The sequence below is a fragment of the Diprion similis genome, chromosome 4 (assembly GCF_021155765.1).
Source record: "Diprion similis isolate iyDipSimi1 chromosome 4, iyDipSimi1.1, whole genome shotgun sequence".
NCBI lineage: Eukaryota > Metazoa > Arthropoda > Insecta > Hymenoptera > Diprionidae > Diprion > Diprion similis.
Window position 1 is genome coordinate 23,051,526 of NC_060108.1, and position 27,057 is coordinate 23,078,582.

Sequence of the window (27,057 nt, forward strand, 5' to 3'; positions counted from 1 at the left end):
CAACTAACCCTTGATAGTTGCTTGTGCCTGCGGTGTATTTAATTGTAGGTTTCAACGCGAAAGCGTAGGTGAGCCTGAAAAATGAAAACGCGAGCGATGGTACGAAACAAAGCGTGAAGCATGTGACGTTTGCCTCGCCTCATTCATCTCCGATTACGATTTTACCCGGTATACTAAGAAATAAATGACACGTATACGTCGAGTCGGCGATGCTAATTGCTGCGCAGTAATACGATCGTGTGTATTTCTATGCTCGTAGAGTTTCAAGTTCCTTGTTATTCTTATTCCCGCAACGAATGATCCGCTTCAATACGATGAATGCCAATTATTATCGATCACTGCTCATGCCGGAGAATGAAGTGAACATGCAGAATGGGGAAAAATATTTGCGAGAATTGAATCGTTCGTAGGCAGAATTCTACAATTAACCTGCGACTGATTATCACCGAATATACAAAGATTTTCGCTGTAAATATAGCACTGCGAAATGTGTGGGTGAATTTGTAATAAACGTGCGATGAATTTCGAAAAATTTCTCATGGCAAAGTAAAAAGAGGATCAGATTTTCCACGATTCTCAGAAATGAGATAAGAGACAGAGTACGCGAGATTCCCGGAACGTGAAAAAAACTCGAGATGTATTTATACACCCGGCTAGGGTAGGTTCCGGAAGAGCCTTCGAGCCCCTCCCTTTTGTATATCCGTGTACGTAAAACTGGGCGACAGAATCCGGGGAAGGGAGGGAGAACGAGAGAGAGAGATAGAGAGACAGCGAGAGAGAGAAGGGGGGGGGGGGCGGGTTTTTACTATTGATTACCGAATTAAAAACGCGCATGCATAATTCAGTGATATTTCCTGACAGAGCCGTTCCGCACCAGGGGTCGGTAGCCGCGGGAAATATATTTCCACCCTTGCATGTTTGGTGAAAAAACGAACCGTCAGATGTCACGCACTCGAAAATCCGCGACAGGATTTTGAAATATTCCGCCGCCTTCTCTTTCGTCGATAACTTGTTTGCAGTATTGTAACATCGCGAGGGACAAAAAGGGATAAATTTTACGTTATAAGCTCAACCGATCTAAAGAAATTTCTAAGGAAGCTGTCTCCTTCGAAAATTTAAGTTTAGTTTTTTGTCTTTTCTATCGAATGACGATCGAATCAAATCACCCTTTTAAATTCACTAAATTCTTTTTTTTTTCAAGACGCCACGACGATGCGCGAGCTTTTATTTTATCCGCTGACAGTAAGGGTAGCACGACCCTCGAAATTGTGGGGGGAAGTTTAGCCATTCGAGGGTGAGTTACCAAAGTGGAAAAATTTATAGAAAGCGGAGGGTTCCGGAGTATTTCGACTTTTGGTCAACAGATGTCAGCCCTTCAAGCGGTTCAGGTTCTCTACTCTTATTCCTCGAGGGAAATATTGTTCCACAATATTCCGTGGATGGCGCAATATTCGCCCAATAACTTTCACACGTGAGAGTATGTTGCACGAGAATATCCTACAACTTGCTCATTCCGTATAATTATTGTGTACTCGTTTGACTTTACGGACTTGGGAAGTGATCCATAATATTTTTGGACCACGAAAACTATCAATTTTTACTAAAATTGGATCCCCATATATCAAATATTTCCCGTCACTGAATTTTTTGCCAACGAAGAGGTTAACTTGGAACCGAAATCGTGAGTACCTCACAGTTTGCGGAAATTCACTCAGGCTACTTTCGCTCAACGATGAAGTCGTATTTCATTCTCTTTACTTACTACCGGATATAAGTGGAATGATAAAATAGAAAAACGACAAAAACGAGATTGAAATCCACCTAAAAATTAACAGATTGTTCTTCTTGGTAATATTTTATATTTGTTTATCAATACCGTTAGACGAGCCAGTTTTATTTCACCGTCGACTGATTGCCTGCAACACGACGAAAATGATCAAATAGGCAAATTCTTATAATCACAATAAGAATCTTCTCTCCCCATAAACGCTCGTTAACTTTCATTTTTCTGTTTAAAAATTTTTATAGACAAACGATGGAGAAGAACGCTAACACGAGTGTAAAACACCAGAAAAGAGGTCCACAATCATTTAAGCAGGCGGAAGAAGTCGGACTTATCGGCAGCAGGTAAGGTTCTTCGTCGTAACCCTTGTGGCTCCGAACTCTCCCTTGTCGTTTAGGGGTAAGGGGACGTTTATCGATTCTGCAAATTCCCAGCAGACGTTTTCAAATCCCAATTACCAGCCTAGTAATTAGGGGAGCTTTTTCGAAGCGCCTCAAGCCATGGACAATTTAGTCGTAACGGTTAGTTTCAACGGGGAAAAAAAATCTGGAATAGAAGGGGTGAGCGTAAATTTCAACCCCGTAAATTAAATTTTTTAATCCCAGAATCTGGACCCCACCGGAATTGACGATACTATTGCACGAGTATAAAAAACGGGAGTTCCTTTACGACATGAAGAACGTAAACTACCGCAACAAGTTCGCGCGTGAACAGGCCCTCAAGGAAATCGCGGATATTTTATGCAAAGTAAGACCTCAAACGACCGCGATGGACGTCAAATTGAAATTCAACATTTTGAGGACTCAGTATCACGCCGAGTTGTCGAAAGAGAAAAAATGCGCCGAAAGTGGAAAGGTATGGAAAAGCTTTCTAATATTTTCCCCACCAATTTCATACGCAGTTCGAGTTCTTTTCCGTGTAAAAAGGACCAAAAATTTTTTAGTACTCGTATTAACGTTAATTCCGTGATTACTTTACATCCATTGTGAGATTGTAGAGTTGCAAATTCTTAACACAGTGTACAATATATTTTCAACAGTTTCACTTATCGACCCTTTGGTTCATGGATCACATAAAATTTGTGAGAGGTCACAACCGTCGTGAAATATACGGCAGACGTGAAACCGAATCGTCGTCGGAGAACAAAAGTTTCGAGGTACATAACATACCTAGATGTATAATATTACTGTGTAAAAAAATGTTTGTCCAGCTGTGTTAATCCACCTAAACTCACACACGATACTTGCAGACGGCTACTGACCTTGTGCGATTTTTGAACGCGAGTTTTTCTCGTAGGACCATATAATTAAGATAGTTAATACCGAAATTTTATGGATCCTGATACCGTTTGCGCTTAGCCACTGTCTCAGGTCAATTACGAGGATCAAGCCAGTCTGTCCGAAGATTGCTTCGTTGAAAATGACGAGAAGTACGATGAGTTTGAGGACAAGGAGGCCAATACGGAGGATCCGTTGTCCACGGTGAAAAAACGGCCAACCCCATCGGACGTTAAAACGGAAATGGTGTTTCTGGACACGGAAAGTGAGATGACGTCCGATTTTCCCGACGACAAAGAGGACGAGGACGACGGATCTAGTCTGCCGGTTATCAGCTCGGCGACGTCGACCTTGCACCAAAAGAGAAGCGGGAAAACGGACGAGGAAGGTGAAAAACCCCGGAAGGCCGAGAGCTCGAATGAAGTCGCCAAGGAAATTCCGGTTCGGACTTCCGAGGAGGATCTATTCGGCCAAATTGTTGCGAAAAAATTAAAGAAGATAACCAACCCGAGAAAACGAGCCGACGCTGAGCTCAAAATATTTAGCATTTTACACTCGGCTTTCATCGATGAGCTCGATACGTGAATAAATTTTTTTTTCTTTTCAAGTAACTATTTTAAGGCGGCTCAATAACCTTCGTTTTTACCTTTTCCTTTTATATGTTTTTGTTTCCAAGACTGCGTTAAATACCCCGAGGGTAAATGGCTGCAAGGGAAGTCGGAGAAAAATAATAAATAATGTAAATTATAAATTGTATGAGTACAGAACTTTTGGAAAGACTTAGAAAATTAGGCTTCAATCGAAGTATGACTGAAAATGAAATATTTCTATCGGCAAATTGAATGGGACGTAAGTTTACATTTAACGGGGACATACCTAATACTTTTCACCTGGTAAATCCTCTTTGGTAAAAAAATTTCGGCCAGTTACAGATGCAAATGCTGAACTTCCGGTACGATAAAATAAGGGCAGATATCCAATGGTTTTTGAGTCATCAAAGTGAGCTGAAGGAATTCAAATAAAAACCTTATTAATTATTTTTTCAGAAAATTAAGGATAGTTTTATACTCCTATCCATAATGTATCATCTTTTCTTGATAATTAAGGAAACAGCGAAGGAAATAAACTTACTTTACATGCACTTACTTACCTCGTCGTGTTGGATGAATGACGATGAGATATGAAGATGGAGGGCGGTTAACGTTATACTGATATTTAGTCATTTATTTTGCAAAATAAATTGACATGTATAATATGGTATACTTTTGGAAATAGCAGAAATGAATGTTTACTTTTTATTTCCCCCTATATTTATATTTATAGTAATAGCACGACAACAATGTTACTTTCGAGTTTCGATCCATACCTTGTCACGTTTTTTCAGAAAACGAAGAATAGAAAAAGCAACCCAACACAAATCGAAACTAGGGTAACCCTGAACAGCAAAAAAAAAAAAAAAAAATTCCGATATTGCACAAATGTTTTAAAAAATTGAAACGTATTATATATATATATATATATATATATATATATATATACAGCTATTCAAGCTGCATAATTTATAAATATACGTTAAAATGTAAACGTTAACGATATTTTTGAGATCGTGTTCCACCGTCGCATACACACGCGTAAAATTGATTGGCAAAGTGCATAACAATCCCAAATATATCGGAAACTTGATTTCTTACTAACTAATAGTAAGATTTCCCGGAGCATATAGCTTCGCTGTTTTTGACCGATGCATAGATGACCAATGAAATACTTGTGAACTTCAGTTTCCAAAACTGTAACTCGTCAAATCGATCGATAGACAAAGAAACCGATCGTCATGACGAATGACGAATAATCGAAAATCGAATCCTGTTTCCAGGTAGACTTTCTGAGTTTAGTACCTAACGATGCGATACGTCGATACTCGAGCGTCTTACCGCCCTAATATCCCGTCAAGGGCTTCTCAACGGCTCAACCCTTGCGGGGTACGCAGGGTGGTAAACTTCCCTAATATTACCCACTAAGATACCCAATAAGATTATAATTAATTGATCATATGGAACGGCTGAGTGATGGAGTGGTTAAGACTCCGTTGCGTAAGACTTAGTTTACATACTAAGATTACCCGGTTAAATGATGAACCTTAATCATTACCCTACGTCTATATGCCTGTATATGTATGTATACCCGTGTATGTGGATATTTTCCACGATAGGGTTGTACACGTGAATTTTTCTTCTTCTTTTCCTCCCTTTCCTCGCCTGTACAGCACTTTTTAAATATTACAACATTCCCATTACAGATATAATACCGCAATTGTGCAATTTACGTCTACCTACGCGGACTGTGATCGTAGCTGACACAATTTTATTTTCTACTTTTTTATGATGCCCTTAGTCAATGATCGGAATTCAATGAAAATTAACCACAGTCGGAATAAAAAATCATGGATATTTCCTTGAAAAATGTGTTTCCATGCCGATAGCAAATAAACACACTTTTATTTTAAAGTGAAACTTTCGCGGGTATATTCGTATGTTGGAATACGTATAGACGGTAGAAGGTATAACATTTTTATTTCAATCACGTGACTTATGATGCTGAGTTGAAGGGATGCGCGTTGAAGATGTTTTAAATAAATTAACGATACCCAGAAGTGATTGAGAATTTCGCGCGATTCGAAAAAATAATACTTATCACTCGACTAGGGCAAGCTATGCAATATAAAATCTACAGCCGCCTGCCATCTCTCACGATTTAGCACTGATACCCAAGGTCCGTTCTAAAGTTCCTTCGCGGATGCAGCGACCGCCACACACTCAGTTCTACACCTAAAATTGTATTTTACAGTTTACATTTAAACACAGAGTAGACATAATATCTTTTAGTTTTACATACTACGAGATAATAATAATTAGGTATAGTGTATATGAATATTATTCGTATAAACAGAGATATATTTGTATATGTATTTTATAAACGAATTCTGCTAACGGTATGTGCAAGGTGAACAAAGTGAAATGCAAACGTTACTTTAACCTTCGTATAGTGAAATTCATCCATCCCCGATTGTGAATCAAGGATATCACAATACCCGTACGAGTCTTGGATACATTTTGAGCGATTTTTGCAATGCTGAGCAATCTTCCATCGTGCGATGAGCAAAACTAAATTATTGTATTCATGATTTATGGTCAATTCCGCGGAAATGGCGATTCGATATTATGAGCAGTTCTTCTTTATAATTGTTCGAATGCAATTGTCATCACCGAGCCCCTTGACTATAATATGCGTATAGACGTACTTGTGGCAATATTTCACAATAATAATAATTATACATGAATAACAGCGATAATAACGTTACTAATCTTTCAACGCAAGTGTATAAAATTTGAAACTTCGATAACATATAGTATTTAGCCGGCAACTTATGCGGTATTAGAATGTAGATTATTATATAATCATATCGCTATTCAATGCTGTAATCATAGATAATAACAGCAATAATAATAATAATAATAATTTATATTACGTATAATGTTTTATGTTTAAAAATCTTAAGGAACTATTTTGGCACTAGAATCCACGTCGTGTGACCTTAAGCCTGCTTAAGAATTTTAATATAATATCGATCTTAGCAGTTAGGAGTATAATATCAACTTTAATTAATACTGATTAGTTATATTTTTAGTCACAGTTCTTACTTACTAGAGATATAACATGTATACCTATTACTTTTAGATACTGCAATCTAAAGTCACTGGTTTACACATAACAATATAAATATTCCGTCGTATAACCTGCTATTATACAGACGCTTGTATTATATGTATATATATATATATATACCATCCACCGGTTTTGATCGTGCTATAAAATTCTAACATTGGTGCAACATTCCTATAATTATTATAGGTATTTAAAATTACTCCAAGTAAAAGCAAAAAACTATTCTTACATATTACGTGTATTAAAAGTTTTTGCTAATATTAATTCATGTCTTTTCTTTACTTCCCTCTTATTATTATTACTCTTATTATTTTTTGTTCCATATATCAATATCGTTCTTTGTTCTATTTTTCATTCACGGAGCTTATTCTTTCATTTCGTGAAAAAGTCACATTTTTTTCCTTCGCTAATTGTATAGTGAAAAAAAAAACAAAAAAAAAAACAAAACAAGAAACAATGAAAATGTATTTTCGATCATCGTTCACGAGAATGCCGACACAGAATCCGATACATCGTGAGTCGCCAACTGGTATCAAATAATATATGTATAATATGTATGTATATACGATTACTAAAAGCAGTCGTATAATTCAATGATTCATGTAAGTCTTCAGAGCCCTCCCAACAGACATTAATAATTCAATACGGTAAAATAAAAGTTGAGCAGCTTGCGCGAGCTTTTTCGTGCAATTACATTCGTCTACAACGATCAGCTGATAATCGTTATCGGCGCCATATTCGTTAGCGACGTTGCAATATTCCAGATCCCAGTAGGTACCCACCATACAACCTTTTTAAATAAATTAGTCAGTCGTTATATCCCTCATAGACCTGCACGTTTCAATTGTACCCCCGTCCACCATTACGTCCCGACGAAATGGTCTCCCGCAGTAATTGAGGCATTAAAAAAGAAAGGAGAAGAGACGATGAAAAAAAAAAAAAATTAAATTAAATTAAAAACTGCACAAAAAAAAAAAAAAAAAAAAATGAATACCGCAGGTACTGCCAAGAGAGCAAAGCTTCTCACTTATGCACACACAATTTAACAGCGTAATAGAACGCGCCGCACGGTGCGAATGGTGCGATGCAAGCACGAGACGACGACATGGCCAAAGCTTGGCTGTCGGGGCGCGGCGGGTTCGTTAGCAGCCAATTGTTCTGGCCGGTGTCCACAGACTCTTCCGACTCGCAAGGCTACCGCAAAAGGCTGGGTGTGTGGAACTACCTCGACGAGAGAATGAGAGAATCAGAGAAGAAGAGAAGAAGAGAAGAAGAGAAGAAGAAAGGAAGGGAGGGAGGGAGGGTGGTCATTAGGCTGCATTGTCGAGGCCAGTTTAAAGCTCCGTGCTTTCGCCGCTCGTCGCTGGCTGAATGCATTTTCCCAAGATTTGACTAATCTAGTGCCCTGTGGCACCGCGTCCTAACGTTTCACCTGATTTCGCCGGAGTTATGACGAACCGCAGATTTAACGCCCGGCGTCGTTAAACCCTAGACGTACGCGAGGTACCTGCGGCCTTTCAAAAAGCTCCCATTCCACCTGGTCCACTCGTCCCGAATTCCCTCGATTGCTCCCTTTTGGGTTACTCCGCTCCCAGCTCTTGAGCGTCTAGTCTCTGTCTGAGCAGAGGAGCGTTTCACCGCGTACCCGCTATTCTGGCTACCTAAACCTCTAAAACGCCACCCTTAAGAACTACGCGTATCACCGCCACCATGGGCGGTCAGCCCTTTCCAACCACCACCTTGATATTAACTCTCTCTTTTCTCCTCGATCGGACTTACCTCGTTCTTCAATATTTCGAACTTCGGACTTAGACCGGGCAGCATGTTCTTTGTCGTGGTTTTTATCTGGCTATATATATCGAGGGACTTCTTCCTCTCCAATTCCAGGTTCTCCTCGATCAGCCGGGGTGGTATGCTCCCCGATCGTCTGTGGGAGGGGATGAAGGTCGCGGTACTTTCGGCCCGATGTTCTTTCGGTGGTTCCTCCTTCTTGTGGTCGGGTGTCAGGGTGCCGTTCCCCAGCTTGCGCTGCTGTTCCTGGAAGGTGTCCTCCTGGGTATCCTCCTTGAGGAGAGCCCCGGTTATAACCGGCTTCGTTGTTTCCGGCCTGCAAAACTCTATCGACAACGCCTTTTGCTCCATTAACTCAAGCTTGTTCGGGGTCGAGCCGTTCACTTGTAAATTCGGGTTCGACTTAACCGTGTCCGTCGAGTTGCTCGCGTCCGTCGAGTCCTGGTGCTCTATCGACGAGCTCGTCGAGTCCGTCGAGCACTCGACGTGGGTTTGTTTCTCCAGTATCGTCTGTACCTGGAACGAGAGGTGTAAATTTAGGGAACCAAGTAGGTATTGATCGTTTCGCCAGTTTACCACCACGGTAGCCGATCCGTGCTAAACGAGGTCAGAAGCTTCTGAATATTTCAATGAAATTATTCCGACCAGTGCACTCACGGTGTGCTCCTCGAACTCCCCGTTCTTATCAAAGCTCGTTGACTTCGGTTCGTCAACCAAAGTCTTGTCCACGTCCGGGGATTTCTCGAACTCCACCCACTTCGAGCCGCCCTCCAATTCCCCGGCAGACCTGTTGGTAGGATCGTCTGTCTCGTAACCCGCGTAGACCGGATACCCAAAGTGACCTGATTGGTACTCCAGCTGGTTCCCGTAACAGTAACTCGGGTTCGCTGATCCAGGACTCGATACCGACAAGTCGGATTGGGACAAGCCGGTGTTTGTGCTCCCGAAGATCTTCGTGTTCTCGAAATCTGTAAATCACCAATTGCATTTTGCGATAGTCGTAAGAGTCGTTGTTCCCGACTAGGCACTGCAGACTACGGAAGTCACGTGGATTTCCATGAACTTACCAGCATTGTTATGATCGTCAGCAGCTTCTTCTCGGTGGACAAGAGCCTGCTGATCGGTGACGGTGGGTCTGACGTCGTCGGCCGATCCCTTGTTCGCATCGGCTTCGTCGCTCTGGTATTCGGGTTGGACCTCGACGATAAACGAGCATCCACCGTCGTTGTACTTGTGATTATTGGTGTCTTCCATCGTGAGCTGAAAATGTGTCGGAGTCAAGAATTATAGAGATGAAGAGACGCGCAGGTATGGAAGAACTACTCGTCAGCTGGATCATTTTTCCACGTGTCCTGGCGCACATCTTCGAACTTCGGTGGCGAATGTAGGGTATCTCGAAGTCGTTAGAAGCTCGTAAGCGGTAATGACGTTACGCTTATCGCCCGGAGTCGAGCGAATAAAAGTTCACGCCGTCACAGAAAGATATCATAACTTATCTTCGGCAGGACATCGTGGCGTTGGAGAGATTCGTGTTCGTCATATGAATGTCGCATAAAATTTTACACTACGGTAGGTACACGAATTTCAGCCCGAGAATTGACGGCTCTCTGGAAGCTACCGATACTCGTCTGTACTCAAAAGTCAAACGATTCACGCGGCGACACTGCGTCTTATGTGATTATCACCGTGGAAGAGGTTGCGGAACGTAGCAAAAGCCGTTTTCTCGTGAAGTAGAAGCAATTTCTTCCAAGATCCGTCGAGCTAATCGAGTTTCCTTTGAACTCACGGCCGAGTGTCATTCAGTTAGAGCAATTACAAACTGTAAACTCGGGCGCCTGTCTATTTGTGCAGGTGTGGCTCCAGGGACGGTATGTGTAGGCACATGTAACTACGAAAGTTTGAACAGATTTTAATCATTAATCAGGTTTGCACAAAAGCTGAACCCTGTGAAACCTAATTAAGCTGTTCATTGTTTCAAATGGGCGACAACGAAGGTCCAAATTCGTGCAAGAATTTGTGGTAGCTTGTGACTGGTGACTAAGATGAAAACGCCATCTAAGATGATAATCGCCTATCAACCACATCAATATGGGTAAAAATTAACCACTGGGAATACAAAAGCTCATCGACAATCCTTCGATTTCGCGATAGACGAGCATTTTCAAAACGACAGTAATTATAAAGTGATGGGATCTAAAGTATCGCATGATGAGTTGGTCGGAATTTCAAGTGTCGGACAGATCTTGCAGCTTCTCTGTGCATCGTGTCATGACAGCAGTAGGTACATAACTCGAATCCCGCGGTAAGAGACACCAGACACACAGTAGAGTGTCGTTATGTAGTCCTGTCAAGTGGACATCGAAGGATACCTTTGACAACGAGCTTTGTACCCCCGATGACAATGCCTTGTCACTGATCGATTCGGTCTCTTCACTCCAGTGGCCTACAGGCGCTGCTGCACCAAATAATTGTCAGCTAATTTGCTTGCAATGATTAACCGTGTTACCGACGTCCCCGTGAAAACGTCTTGATCTGGTAACTTGGCAACCTCATCGAGATGAGGAGACGGTGTTCACTTGGACCGTCCAACGAACCCGGAAGTCGGTGGCGGTTTACTACCGGGAAGTAAATACCTGATGGGGTCTTGATCGACCCTCGTTCCGAGCACCCTGTTCCTTAGAAGGCACTACGTTATTACTAGGTATGTGTAGGCAAGTAAATTATTATGTAAATATCTGAGCTGGATAACAGCCTGGAGGTGAAAAAAACTCGTCGGAAATTCGAGGAAAATGCTCGTTTAGTGGTACCTCTACTTCCCGTTAGGCTCTATCAGGAGTTTCATTAGTGCAACATCCCACGCAATGTCGGGCTATCAGCCTCGCCACAGTTTTGTGCCGAGGATCCAACCCTGCTGGCGGTAACGGGGGAATGAGATTAGGGTAAGAAATTTGGGGTTACGACGGGGTTAATGATTCTTGACAAGCGGTGACAAGTCCCATGTAATTCCTGAGAATGGTGACAGCTTTCGACAATCCGGGTCGGAAATACATTGAGAGACAACGTTAAGCAGCGCTCCAACGCTCTGCTGTGCTTGTGACAATTTTTACGTGGTTCGAAAAGCAGTTGAGACGACGAGCGACGTTTCTGCATTTATGCGAGGATGGGTTCAAGATTGAAGAGTGAAAAAGGCGAAATTTCTCGAGTTATCTGACGCTGCTGAAGAGGCGGTGAGAGTAGAAAATTGAGTAAACACACGTACGTTTGTCTCTGGAGACTTGACGTTTCGCTGTGAATACTTGATCAGAGAAGCAGTTGCGGGCAAATGAGAAACCTTCACTGTGCGAGAGCCTCCATTTTCGACTAAACCGTTCCGACGTTTGATTGTCCCGACCTCTTCCAAGGGCGTAAGGTTAAGGGAACGAATGATTTTCCTCCACGGTTTAATACAGACAACCCTTGGTGGATGGTGTAGTTCTCTAACGCATCGAACGTTGCCTCGGGAAATTGGTTGCTGGTTGCCCTTTGCCTTTTCTCGCCTGAATGGAGTCCAATAAGTGTGAGCTTGTCCGACCGGTGTCAAAGGTGAATTGACACGCGTGATATTGGATTAGGTCAGCTTAGGCAGCACCGGTCGAGAAACTACGTGCCGTTTTACACCGGAAGCCTAGCCTTCGTTTTTGAAACTTTGCTCTATACGTGGAAGAAAATGCAATTCAGGACCATCAAGAGAGTTCGCGGCGTCCGAGGGAAAAAGCATCCGCCTTCGTATGTGATTTCTTACCCCTCTTTCCTCCGTTTCTACGATCAAATGGTTGTTCTTCAGAGTCAGAGTAATGATGTTTCCGTTAGCGTTTTTGCTCGTGTGATTCCCTGGTGACGTATACTCCGTGTTTCCGGTCAGAGCAACTTCCTCCATCACTTCTGTCTCGCAGATGTATCTATTTCCGTCAATTCCATTGACCAGCTAAAAACAAAAGAAATAGAGAAAGAAAAGATTAGCGAGTTAGATAAATTCGTTGAAAAATCGTTACGGACTGCAGCCAGTCTCGTTTTTTTTCTGTATAATCAGAGCAGGCCTATTGTAGACCTAATTTCGTTACAGGATTATTGAATTTGGAAGATTTTCGCACGAGCACGACTCGTTGAACAAGAAAAGATAAAACGGAGAGATACGTATTTCCTTTTCTCTCGTCGTAAGAACGCGAGACTCAGTGCTGTTCCTTCGTACGATATACAGTGGAGTGAACAGCGAGTAAACACTTGGAATCCAAGAGCGGATCTTCATCGATCTCCGAACAGTGCTGCAGGATGGAACTGAAGTTATAAAAGGATAAGAAAAAAACGAGGCTCCGCAGCCGAGGAAGCTGGTGGCATCTTGCCGAAATACCCGTCTCTCCGCACAGCCTAAGTTAACAAACTTGACTATTTGTTCAGAAAATTATTGGCTTCTTTACCGTAGCCTGTTTCTGGCACGACCCGAGACCTGCAGGCGAGAAGCACGAGTCCAGGGGTTAGTCAAGAAGAGGGTATAAAAGGCACGCCGAGATAAAGTCACTCGCCTCGGGGAGAGAATAACGCGTCGTATATATTTGCAGAAATAAGTAAATACGCATACATACGTATATAGATATACATCGACGTATGCGCGCCTCGTATCCATTATGTGATTTATCAAAGAAATGCCGAGTTTTTCTAAGATAAAAGAACAAACTTTTCATCACGGTTATACACTTGCTCGGGTGTTCGAGGGAGAATTAAGTGTGAAAAAAAACCTGCGGCTGAGGAAAAGCTAAAAGTTTTCCGCTCCCTTCATGACCCAATCGAATTAAATTTTACACCTTATTTTGATGGTCGTGAGATCGTTTGGCACATTTTTCTATTTTCATCATCTTGCAACTGATTGTTTATTTTTCTTTGGGTTTTTTTCTCTCTAGTTGACCAACGAAACCAAGTACTTATATACTTTTTCCCTCTCTTACATACGAGAAAGGGGAAGTAGCGGGGATACATGAAAATACGTAAGAACAAAGCTCAACGTTTTTCTTCTCTTCTCCACCAAGTGTTACTTCCGTGTTTTCCAATCTCGGCTCTCTTATATGGTGCAGCTGTGTACGGACATATTTTCAGTCAGTGGCAAAATGCAGTCTGGCGGAATTGCGTGCTATTCCACCAAAGAAGACACCGCTGGTGCACAGCTGGAAGATCTCAAGAACAAAAGCAGCTTCCTCATTTTTTCCTCTCAGAGTTTCAACGACGTAATAAAAATCTCGCGTAAGAAATTTGAATTTCAAGCCCCAAATTTTTTTTTAATTTATTTTTTTTTTTACTGTTATTTTTACTTAATCTCATAGCCTAACTTCTACACCGAAAATAATTAATTCCTTATTTTGTCAATCGCGTATATTAAATCTAAATTCGTACATCGTTGTGATAACAATTTGCAAATATAAACTTCAACGACTTTCGCAGCGTACGGTATGAATATTGTTAGCCGCACGGTACATGAAATCAGCAAACTTCCCGGACTCCGAGAGAAACTTCATTAAAAACTTTACCTACTCGTGAAGCGCACTTATTTCGTCGGCTCGAAACCGCATGCCCATCAGGCTGCGAGTTTTCAACAATACATTGTTAGGGAAGAACTTACTAATTTATCAGCAGGTATAAAATTTGACGAGTTTTTTTTATCCCCGGAAATATGCACATATAGAAGGACAGTAAAAACTCCAAAGCGTTGATAAGTCTCGAAAAATGTTTTTCACCTCGTTGATAAAACCGATTTATTCTTTTCAAAGGTGAAATATATTCACCGATTATTTTCAACAGCACGATATTCAGTTTCCATTATCGTGAGAATGTATCGAAATTTATCCTATATTCTATTTTCTGTTATACGTAGATTTGCAGAAAGGTAAGCAGAGCATAAAAAGAAAGAAAAAGCTTTTCAAATCGAACAAATGCGGTTAAACGACACAGCGTTTTAGAAAATTGCACGTCCTTCGCAACCCACATTACGCCTGTCAAGTACACGATTCATAGTAAATGAAGAAATTTTTCTTTCCACCAATAGCGTTGAGTGGAATAAAATAGGCGAAAAAATTTAGAACAAAGAATGAAAAAAAAAAAATAGGAAAGCTCGGGTCAGTCAACTTGCCTATATTTAAAGTTTGATCTTGATACGATCGATGCTGATAGATGGCGAAACGTGGAATTGGCAATTCAAGAAAAAGTTTACTCGATACTTGGAAATGTCTGCGGGGTGCGGCTAATGTCGTCGGACTAGTTCTCGATACTTCGTTGCAGGTTTCCATTTTCTTTCCTGTCGCCGGTACATATATATAACACGGCGTAATCGAATCTATCTATACCTACAGACCTATCCCGGATGGTTTACGGAGATTCAGAGGGCGGTTCAATCCTGCAAATTACGTCTTGCGACACCGCCAGCGGAAATGAAATTGTTCTTCGCAAACAACGATACCAATATGTCGGATTGTTTCGGCAGTCTCTTCGTCGACAATCTTATATTACAACTTATACCTTTTCCTCCGTAATTCAAGGCGTGAGCTGTTCTATTCATGAGAAGCGTTCCTCCCTCTCACCCACCCTTCCCCGGAAACCGGCTAAAGTAGGTACCCCGCGCAGTTATGACCGAGGAAACCGTCGTCCAGGGAATCCGGTATCCGCATAATGAGAATCGTCGTAACCGCGATATTTCTTTGCGTAAGAAGCAGCTGTGAACTTCGAATAAATTTCTTCACCCAAGTCGAGCTTGTGAAGCGCAACCCTCCAAACCACAGCCTCTGTCGTTTCGAAAAAACAGAGTTCAAACTAAAAATCAGAATCCCAGGATGAAGGTAACTCTTCGTATATAAAGAATATTAAAAAAACACTTTGCGAAATTTGCAATTTGTTTCTTTTTATCCCGCAATCGTTGATGGAGAAATATTTTTATGAAGATATTCTTCTGTGAAATATATTCTTTTCATCTTGAGTTGAAGTTGGTGTGATAAATTTCTCTAAAGTTTAATACGAAAAAAAAAAAAAAACGATTAGCTCTGCGCATGAAACGTTTCGTACACCATTCAATTTGTTCCACGCGTTGTATCGAGTGTTAAATACTGCAGTCAGCACATTACTGAGGGTCATTCGGCATAGGTATCATTAACTGCTAACGAGCTAATAGTTACGGCTATCAACTTTTGTTATTAATGAATTTCGTATTAATTTCGCACAGAAACCCGTAACCCTAAGTATTTATTCATATTGCATTATGTACAGATATGCAGGGAGTATGTTAATATTATTCAACGTAAATGTAGGCTGACTAATCGATCTAGCCGAGAGTTGTCTAGCTAGACGATTGAATATCAGTGAGTCGAGCACCTTTCTTTGCGGGCAAGAAACTATCTTCACAGTAATAAAGAAAAGAGGTAAAAAAATAATGAAAGAGGGGACAGAAAAAAATCTAGAATAAAAAAGTTTTACAACCCTATTTAGTATGGACGTTATACATTCGCGTTTGGCGCAGAGCACCGGAATGAATGTCAAATAGTGCCAACTGAATTGTAGAAGAAACACAGTACCTACCTACCTACGTCAGTTTTAATTTTCCCATTTCGTCTCACGATATTTTTCTTTTAAAGTTATTATTTTGATATCTCAGTGATTTTGCTGAGTAATGATTCTTAACAACTTTGTTGAAGTTGCTAATAAATTACTGTTTAAAAAATGTTTTCAACTTTGACGAAATGTGATGCATTATTTTCGTAATTTTTTCTCATAATTTGCAACAAAAAGAAATCCGTGCAGATTTCATACACGTTATAGATAACGGAGGGTAGGTGATCAGCGATATTTTGCTATGCGAGACCTTGACCGGTTTGAAGCCTGTTTGAATAACGTTTGCGCGTTCCTTTCACTGGCTAGAGGAAAAACCGGTATACGTATTCTGTACGGAAGACTAGCTCCAGACAGAAACTAGACACTCGTTAGACAGTGCAGATACGCTAGGCGATATAGCTGTGTGCTAGACGGTCAAGGTTAGCACGTAGAGACAAGGCCCGATGAACGAGAGAAAGAGTGAGAGAGTGAGAGAGAGAGAGAGACGGATGTAGAAAAGTTAGCCGAGCGTTTGCGTGACGCGGATATATTACCTCATTCAATACAAGACGTAGAATGGAATTTATTGCGAAGAAATTCCTCTTCAAAATGAAAGTGTTTTACACCGCTCTCGATATCCATTTTATTATGTACATTTACAGAACGTGATGAGTATGAAAAATAAATTGACTCGCAAAAAATTATCCCGCTTATTAATATTTCACAGCAATACATTCCGTGGATTCGATCGGCCGTATAATGGATTTCGGATAAAAAAATTTATACCGTATTAAAAGTTTTTATTGTCATGGGTTTTTATAGGAACAGGTTCAGATAAATACTAGAGATATGAGTTTCTTGTCCTTGCACAACGTGCGAAATTACGCAACCGCAGATTGAATGATGAGTGTGTCATATATATTATATATGTATAAACAATTTTAAGTTAAAATCTGTTTCCCGGCATCATCGTGTTCTACGTAACAATTCAGATCAATTCTATTTATAATAATAATCTTGCGATTTGAATAATATCTTCATGATTATTATTTTTTTATTTTTTATTTCATCAACAATTGGAACTGTGAAATAAAAAAAAATTTCTTTTAACTTAAAATACAATGCTCATAGTCTGAAAATTTTTATCTTCGACAGAATTCGTCATAGACGTTAATTGGCGGATATAATTAGAAATATCCAATGAGCGGCAGCTTCCCATTAAGCTACAGAGCTGGGCCGATGCGAGGATGTTATTCTTCTGTCAAAACTAAAGTTTTTGCGAGGCAGAAGCATAAAGGATCAAAAGTTCTTTTTTTCTCTCAAGCACACCCTAATACACATGTATAATATAAATGTACATGTATAAAAAAATAAATAGACATGTAACGTATTTAATACGTACGATAGTACCGGCTGACAATGAAATCATGAATCAGCCCAGCCTCATTTGATTAATTGTAAGAATGGCTTATTTCTCCCCACCCACGAGAAAGACGGCGGGCTAATTGATTAATAAATTAGTTATCGCGGCGTTATGAGCCCTCGTGAAACGGCGCTGATGATATTCGCTGAATTTTCAATTCTTATTTTGACTCAATTATCAGACAAGTGCGATGAACTAGTGTTAGGTATACATATAGAGTAATATTAAGCGAACAACAAGTTTATTGGCGTTGTAATGAAGGTGTCAATTATGTTAACTCAATTTTTATTGCCTACCATAACGTAAAGCACACGGCTAACAAGTAAGTAGCGATATCGAGAATCACGTATTACAGGTGCGATTCGACGCTACGATGGTTCTCTCTTTTCAACTTTACTACACACATTTATTATTAACGTGTGTAAATAGGACGCATAGAGTAACCACTGCAAAGAGTCGACACCCTACGGTGAGGGGCAATTAGCTTTTTGCCTATTCCCATCGTCGTTTTCCCAGCGATAAATTTGATCCTGCATGAGAAAGAGAGAAAGAGAGAGAGAGAGGGAGAGAGAGAGAGAGAGAGAGAGAGAGAGTCACGAATCATTAAGCGATCGCAAGTGCTATAGTTATGTATGAAAAAGGCAATAGGTACGATCATTGCGGAGATGCAGTAACGTTTTTTTCATATCGTCACGATTCGTTTCGCGTTTTTTTTTCCGCTCCTCCGGGTCCTTTGTGCGGCGTGCTTATACAATAGGTAAAGAAAGCCAAAGAACTCTTTGGCGCGTTAAGTGCGCGGTGGTATTATACCTACTCACACCACCACCCTCGAAAAATTTAATATACCTGCCTACCTACACGTATAACCTACGACGTTCAACGCGACGGTCCGCAACACCGCCACATCCTTTTACCTGTATGACACGCAACCGGAATATCTTTTTTTGACCTGCACACTGCACACACGGCTACACGGCAACGAAACTTTGCGCCAGAGGCTGATGACCCTGACCGTTCGAGGGACGTTGCTCCTCGACTTCCATAGCTGTTAGATCCTCGGCCGAAAAGAGCCGTGTGTGTGATGTACGCAGGAGAGAAGTTCAGAGAGAGAGAGAGAGCGAGAGAGAGAGCGAGAGAGAGGAGACCAGAAAGAAGAAGCTGAGAAACTGAAAGCAATATTAAGAATAAAATCACTCGAGATGAAATAACGTTCTTGCTGGACCGAGAGAATCGTAACGCTTTTGCCGAGATTCCTCATCGATTCTATTAGAACTTTGTGTAGATAATCACTGTGAAAGAAAATGTAATAGTTTGTAAAACTACGGTTTTTTTCATTCGACGAAATACGTTCAGAGTCTAAGATTTTAGAAGAAGAGAGAAAAAAAAATTCAAAGATCGAGGTGATGAGAGAGATAAATTTGAGAAATTTCTGCAATTCGGTTATAAATTTTGACCTGCGAGAATTTCGCACAGGTTTGAATTCTTCTCTATCTACTCTGTTTTTATCTATTTTCAAATATCAACGTGCGAGCTGAAGATATCGGGCACGAACCGCGCGTCCTTCCTCTGCTAATTCTATGTTATTAAGCCACATTTCCTACTTCATTTTCTTCACCGCAGAGAATCGATTATCTGACCACCTTTGATCAGCCGGACACGCATCCCGGAAGCTGAAAAAGCGACATAAGTGCAAGAAAGCCAGGGATTATTCGATCTTTCTGCTTATCGTCCCCGTTTCGAGGCGCCGAGAAATCATCCGATCGATATATCGAGCATGCATTATAAACTTGGCTGGAAACCTGCACGGCAAGATTTATCCAGAGATAATGATTTATATCCTTGACTATGTTTGCTGTTGAACCGAAATATGCTTCCCCCCGTTGCAAATTGATTTTTAACACCGTTACACTTCATCGGCACTCGGAATTAGCCTCAATTCAAAGCGGAGATCTCAACGCTGATTCAAAACAGGTATAAATGTGCTTGGAAGATCACATATAATGCCTTCATAAATTCGTATACTCTTTTCATCTTGAGATTCGCCAAACTTAGGTATGTGGAAGAAATGAGGGAAAAAATTTGCTACCTTTTTTTTTGTTTTTAGTCGTGCGTTAAAAACTAGACTTTTACGAAGACAGTCGTCATCAATATCGGATGCCTACTAAGCTAAAAATAACCGATGTATCGATTAGTTGGTTCCAAAAAAATAATCCAACACGACTCGATTGAATCGGTAAAAATTAATCTATTAATCGACTTCTCCGTATTTTTTTGAAACGGTGAATATAAAACTAAAATTTCATAAACTTGTGGCAGAAAAGTCTTTTTATAATTAATTTATAGTTTGATTAAAAATGTTTATCAATTTCAGGTGAAAATATTCATATTATATCAAGTAGGCACTTGATGAGTAAGACAATGATAATAATTGATAGTTTAATCGCATAAATTCGCATCGTTCATGGGGGTAAGAAACAAAAACCGATTCTGAGGTAAAAATAATCGATGATTATTCGTCATTTTTACAACGTAGTAGTACGAGAAATGCACCGCTAGACGCCGCAGGCAATATCCACTGCAAACGTTCTCTCACAAGCGAGGCGGCTTTGCCAAGCACAATCCTCGTACAAACTTATTTATCCCCAGGCGGCAATAAGTTAATGCTGCTTTTTGTACCAGACGGTCGTATAGCCTACCGAAAGAAACAAATCCCGTAATTACCAGTCAAAATTAAATCATATTAGAGGTAATTCAGATCTGCCGAAACAAAAAATTCGAACTCATATCTCATTCTCAAACTGAATTAAATGAATATGAATATAATAGATCATAGTCAAATAATTGTCCAAAGGTGTGAAATGGAAGTGAATCAGTTCACAGTTGAGTGCGACAGAAGATGAATAACAATTGGCTTATCTTTGAAAGTCAATAATTTCATTTTCAGGTATAAAAAGCAGTTTTTTCATCTCTATAGATAAAAATATCAATCGCAATAAGTCTGGTCGAAGAGGTTGGGGGTGTTTCACTAGATTATTTGTGAAAATTGAAGTTCTCAATATTCATCCGGTTCTCACCAGGCGGCGAGATTCTGGGCTCCACGTAATTGTCGACGTATTACAGCTACACATGTGAAGGGGTATATCGGTCATTGGAAACTCGTTGGAATGGAAGAAGCGCGCAAAAGGCGATAGTGGCTTTGGGCTGGAGCCACGGTTCGGTCCTTAATGCTGCCCTGCGCAAAGAAATCTTGCAACAAGAATTGCTCGCGAGTGTCCTATATTCTTCAGCAGGCCTTTCACCTTAACTAAAATCGGCAAAGATGGAGGACCGAGTACACCCAGCATCTCTACAAGGCGAGGCAAGGCGAGGCTCGATAAGATTATAACCGAGAATTTCGATTAGGTTTATTATACATACGATATCTGCAATTGCGAGCTTTTTGCAGTAACGGTAAAAAAATTAATCTACACATTATTCCTGAATTACTTACAAATATTCTGGAACAGTTCCACGTTTGTCAAGAATGAAACTCCCCGATTCAATCCTGGGATATAAAGTCAACACCGCCGACGATTAATCATCGCCTTCAAATATTAGTACATACCTTGAACAGTCATCCACATACTTACTTGCACAAAAACCGGCGAGATAATCGAGCGCTACAAAATTACAGGAGTTGATTCGAAACTCGAAATGCATCATTAGAACAAGGTTAATAACATGTTTTCAATTCATGGAACCCCATTTCGCGATTATCTACAAATTCCCTCTGTTTTACAATACGAAAGATTTTCGTATGATACTTTACTGACAGGATTCTCCTCCATGATCCCAGAATATCTTTTTAATATTATTTAAACGTTCTTAATTATATTTCTGACTTCTTCAGGCACCAGATTTCTAGCTCAAAACGTACCTACAGTTCGTTTTTCAAATTTATAATGCCATAGAATATTTCGGTGGACATGTATATAAATATATATATGTATGTATACATAAATACGTATCTCGAACTTCGATCGAACTCCATGGAGCGTCAAAATCGCTACGTCATTTGCAAATTCGAAAACACAATAGCGTCAGGCGTTTCTACGTTAACGTTCACGAGTGGCTGACGTGCGAATGTGAGGGTTTATTTACAGCCGGTTTTTGGTCGCATACAGGCGGGTGGGTATTATTTACTTAGAAATTTCCATTCAAAGGTTGCAGACGGTCAAACCACGTCCGCAGCTTAGAGCAAACACGTGTCTTTTGCGAACTCTCTAAACGAGAAGAGACCCTTTTCAGCCAGCAATGTCCACAATGAGCGTGCCTGACTAGGAGAACCTGTATGAAGGTACGAGACGCACGTAACACAAAGCCAAGTGCCGCCAAAAACGGTTGAGATTTTTCGAAAGAGCTCCTCCGCAGGGGCGACGAAGCGAGGAAAAGGAGAGCTCGAGTCTCGGCATCGAATCACCACCGCGAGATAATGAAACGAGAAGGAAAAGGGAAGAGAAGAAGAAGAAGAAGAAGAAAAAAACGCAACGCAAAAAGGATCGGTTTTGGAAGCGGAGAAATCAAGAGACATCCAAAGACTGGTTCATCCGTCCGCGTGGCTGCAGTTGCCGAATAAGTTTCCGACTTTACTCTGATCATTATTCAAGTCAAATTTGAGTCTACGATATTAGCGTTTCATCCGACGTACCGGATTAGCATTGTTCGAACGAATGTGACCGGAATCTGAATGCATGTTCCCACGGTTTCGTATAATCTCTAACAATAAGTGGAGTAGAAGCACGAGTGCTGCATCGTTGAAAAAAAAGGATACAGATGTGATGCAAAAAAGTATTGCGATCGGCATTAGGAATATCGAAAAGGCTGCAAAAGCTTCTCGAATGTATTAAAAAACCTAGGCGAAAGCTGATCGAGGCGAGCCTAGGCGGAGGTAGGATTTATCTCGATAAATGAGAGGATCTTGAAGTTCGGTAGTGCGGTAAAATAAGGAGCTGAACCAGCGAAACCGGTTCGCGGACACGCCTTAGAAGATTCGCGTTTCTGCGGCACGACATTGCCGATCAGGGAACTAATTGCGGACCGGCTGAAGAGTATGATTCACGTAAGTACTTGCAAGCGAGCAAAAAGCTATCGGTGGATAAAATATTGTAAATGCATCGAATAAGGTATTCGAAGAGTATCTTACTAGCTTAGCAAAAGCCTCGCCTCACGTTATATGTAGGTATATCGATAATGATATTTGCCAACTTCGTTGTACACAGGTAGGTATGCAGGCTGCGTGGCAAACACTCGCCGTATCAGAATAAAACTATCGAAGCTAATCTAAACACGTCTGCAATACTTCCTGCCACGACTAGACGCAGCCTGCAACCGAGTCTTATCTTCTCCCACCACGTTAAACGTCGTGGTAGGTACTTACGTGTTAGACACACCCGATAACGCAGCGGAATGCGAATTGCATTGCAACGTCTCACTGCTCCGCGTTGCTTTATTTATCTTTCGCGAGTGCATCGGGCTTGCCTTAAAATTTCCTCACGTATTTGCGCCTCCAAATTTTCGGCGAAAATTCATGTTTTTTTTTTTTACAAAATTTCAGCATATATATATATTGTGCATTTTTTGATCAATCAACGCACTAGACAGTTGGTCAAAATTTACTTAGCCGTGTTTAAAATGCACAAAAAACAAAATACGAAAAAATTCTAAGCTTTAAATATTTCACATCAATAAACACTGTTTATTTGTTATTCATTGGTGGTATATCGATTCATGGTCACCCACGATTAAAATAGAGAAACCGCGTTGAAAAAAAATTGTTTTCAATACCGAAATAATTTTTCACAATATATGTATCATATATTTACTTCATCACTCGTTTATGTACCCACATGATGACGTACATCGACGAGGTTTGCGAAATGGAAAAAGAAGTAACAGTGCACTCCACGCAATGATTGTGAATGTGAAAAATAAACATGCGTATCATATTATTCCAAGTAAAATATTCAAGGATAAAATTGCAACGAAACTGTCTATCGCTCTCGGTGTTTATACGACGTGTCGAATTGATCAGAGTGCGAAAGAGAATTGAAGACTTTCTTGATCGTGATGAGATTTTTCTCAGAACAACGAGATCCTGCAGCCTTTCCATTTACAATGACACCACACGCTTAGCTAAGCGATTTGTCGCAATATCCTCTCCAAGGATTATACGATCCTTGCAAAAGCCACTTGACTTTGTATGATGAGAATAAAAAATAAATGAAAATAAAACGAGAACAAGGAAACAAAAAAAAACGGACCGAGCTTGTCTCAAGTAACTTCCGAGATACCAAAACCTCGGCAGACTTTGTTCAAATCTTTCGCGTGAAATTACTTTTGGTGACATTTTTTATTTATTTCTTAAGCAGGATGATTGAAATTTCACACCATAAATTTAAAGGTTCGCGTATACAATGTACGCGACCCTTTTATTGTCGTTATCGATATCAACAGTTCGCCATTTTATCAATCAGCCACAACATGCAGGTTTAGGTATGCCAGCCGCGAGATCAGATTGCAAATTTTCGCCTCAAGGTGTACAGTGTAGATTGTTCTTGCCTACAGCGTGACAAACGGCAGCTAAAATAATTTTTACAATTCAACCTTGGCATCGTTTTTCAATGCCTGACAATTATTACGAATGCTATCGAATCTAAGAGACAGAATAATCGGTCACGAGGACAAAACCAGGTTGATTTTATGCCTGAAATTAAAAGCTCGATGAGTAGGACAGCTTATAAAACGAATGATACATTTCCTTGATGAGAAAAATGCAGGACATTCGACTTGTGTCGTTTCGTATTCAATCAAAGCCATCGATGACAGAGAATTCTGCTTCAACTCAAATGCCTAGTCAACTACAACGCTTTAATGTCTAAATAGAATAAGATACGTAGTAATTAAATGTAAATTGAAACCAGTCAGTCGCCAAAATCATGAAACGAAACGGGGACGGATTTCCGTCCCAAGACCAGTCCTTCCCCACTAAATTTCTACGTGGACGGTAAACTGGTTAAGAACATGGCACTGTCCTGACCAAGGTACATAGAGGACCAACGTACAGGTATAGGTGAAGTAGAAAAAGGACCAGGTGTCGACAAGGCGAATGAATGTACGTGCAAACTGCAAACATACGTAGAAGACTTGAACTAGCCCGAGACACGACCGTGAATAGCGCGTAGATGAGCGTGTCTATGTGGTGTTAGTTCAAGGTTATCCGAAACGGAAGTCTGGCTGGGTGTGTTTAGAATAACATCGCCGGAGGCGAGGCGTGAGCAGGGGGAGAAGGTGGAGAGGTTTGGTTAGATTTTACCGGCTGCTGATAGACTCGTCTGCACAGTAACATAGGTCAGTGACACAGCGAAGGCCACCGAACTAGAGGCAATAGGATAGGATAGGAATAGGATAGAATTGGTGATTCGCCAGAGGTAGCGGCGTCTTTTCATTAATCATTGCTAGGACGAAAAAATGAATTAAAAAAATTAAAAAAAATAAATAAAAAGCACATACCTACATATAGATATTTTGGTAAACAAAAAGTACGGCGAATTTTTTTGCAAATTTTCATCGCTCGACCGCTTCGCAAGCTAGCTATATACTCGTGGAGGGCGTATTTTTCACTCGCTGAGCTGTTCGAGGCAGGCAATTAAATTCCTTGTTTCGCGCGCTCGCTGAGCGTATATAGAAAGATTAGAGTCCGCGGTTTCGCAAGCGTGTTTCATACTATAAAGAGGAAGTGGTTTGGTTAGATTCGACCGACTGTTAGACGCTGCGTGTATATACACGTAGCTGCATAGCAACCCGGGTTAGCGACACTTGGAAGGTCAATGCGTGTGCAGAAATATAATTCTTGTAAATTGATTAGAAATGGCGGTCGAGAGAGTTGAAAGTACGTAATTGTAGAAGGTCCGTACTGTAATTAACGCGATAATTGGTTTCTTATCACAATTAAACACTAGAATTTCGTGTTTTAACTGCAATCAAGTAGGTACCCATATATGCATGCATGTACGCGTATATATATTTATACTGAAAGAACGAAAAAAAGAAATCACTCAAACTAACGCGACGCGCAAAGACATTTGAAATTCCGAGTAGGAGATATCGGGACGAATCCAGCCGCGTCGTCTGCAGGATGATATCAATTTTTCTATACAACCATATGCAAACACACACACACACACAGAGAGAGAAAGAGTCTCCCTGGAAGTAATTTCCGCATGAAATTACAACATTTCCATTTATACCGTGCGCCAGAAAAGATAAAAAGAGAGAGAGAGAGAGAGAGAGAGCGAGAGAAGTGGAGAGAAGTAAATAGAGTGAGATGAGATGTATCCCGACAGCGGTGTCTAAATTTGGTTTCACGTGACGATCACGTAATCGTAGGTTAGTAACGTTGCTTCATGCCAGTCAAATCCGCGGACGCTTTATTAGAATTTGCCGGGCGACGTTGAGACGGTCGGTTCCCCTTTTAAATTTTTTATTTTTTCATTTTATTTTTTATTATTTTTTTTTTTTATTATTATTTTTATTATATTCCTCTTTTTTCCTTTTTGTATTCTAGGTCATAGCAGGTGGGAAGAAAAAACGGTTCGCGTTTCACGGCTGCTGTCGCGTTATAAAGGAGGGGGGAGGAGGCGTCGAGATCGGTCGACGGATTGCGAGCTGCAAAGTTAAGGTATACTATACACATTAGTTGGGTTTTAACTTCCGATAAGCATCGGTCATTCCTTAAAATAAGATCACGCCAATGAATCCCACTGAATCGCGACATTCTGATTTGGACTTTGCGCGTGAACGTTATTAATTTCCTATGTTTTACTCGTAGGTAGGTATGTGTATACGTGATATGGAGAAACTGGTGTGGGAATTATGAAACCAGAAATTTATACATGCGGACACAGCCCGCAGCAAGAACCGTGCTTACCACGAACAGCCGCGACTCGCGGCTTTAAATGCTAGCTAGAATCTAATGACGACGACTGCACCATCTTCCCGGATTTCGCAACTGATCTCTGCGCGATTTGCACGTATACCTATAGATATGCACGCGCAAACACATCAATATATACCCACCCACCCACACACACACACACACGACTCTCCTTTAATACACGTATATATACATTGTTATCTACTCTCGTGCTACCGAGAAACGGTGACTTGCTAGCTTTGCGACACTATATGTATCTATGTGTGTGTGCATATATATGCGTACTAGGGTGTATCGGAAAAAAGAATTTGCAATTTTCCACCGTGGCACCACCTAAAAAGTTTGTTTAGGCTAGAAGAAAGATACTGTTAAAAGATGAGCGTTAGACGTTATCTGGAAGATCGCGGTCAGTTGATTTTTCACTTTGATACGTTTTTTTTCGAAATTTTATGAAATTTCCTTTTTCTGAACTATCGCTTACGTCAAT

At 40.6% G+C, this 27,057-nt stretch overlaps 2 protein-coding genes across 4 annotated transcripts in view; one reads left to right on the plus strand and one right to left on the minus strand.

Moving 5' to 3' along the window:
• The first annotated feature begins 314 nt into the window (after positions 1–314).
• LOC124405940 lies at positions 315–3,675 on the plus strand. The gene is made up of 9 exons (XM_046881210.1): positions 315–402; positions 846–921; positions 1,020–1,100; positions 1,202–1,294; positions 1,607–1,681; positions 2,029–2,127; positions 2,389–2,638; positions 2,823–2,939; positions 3,142–3,675. The coding sequence occupies exons 1-9, from the start codon at positions 315–317 to the stop codon at positions 3,643–3,645; spliced, it is 1,383 nt and encodes a 460-aa protein (XP_046737166.1). The 3' UTR covers positions 3,646–3,675.
• A 4,200-nt stretch (positions 3,676–7,875) lies between these two features.
• The window catches only part of LOC124405114, a 79,930-nt gene continuing 60,748 nt past the window's right edge, over positions 7,876–27,057 (minus strand). For 2 of the 3 annotated variants that reach the window (XM_046879745.1, XM_046879748.1), the window contains exons 4-7: positions 12,356–12,538; positions 9,642–9,834; positions 9,232–9,542; positions 7,876–9,090 (exon numbers count right to left, since the gene is read on the minus strand). In XM_046879745.1, coding sequence (XP_046735701.1) covers positions 8,530–9,090; positions 9,232–9,542; positions 9,642–9,834; positions 12,356–12,538 — 1,248 coding nt within the window. In that variant the 3' untranslated portion in view covers positions 7,876–8,529. The remainder of the gene's footprint in view (positions 9,091–9,231; positions 9,543–9,641; positions 9,835–12,355; positions 12,539–27,057) is intronic. The other variant, XM_046879746.1, reaches the window with a different exon arrangement.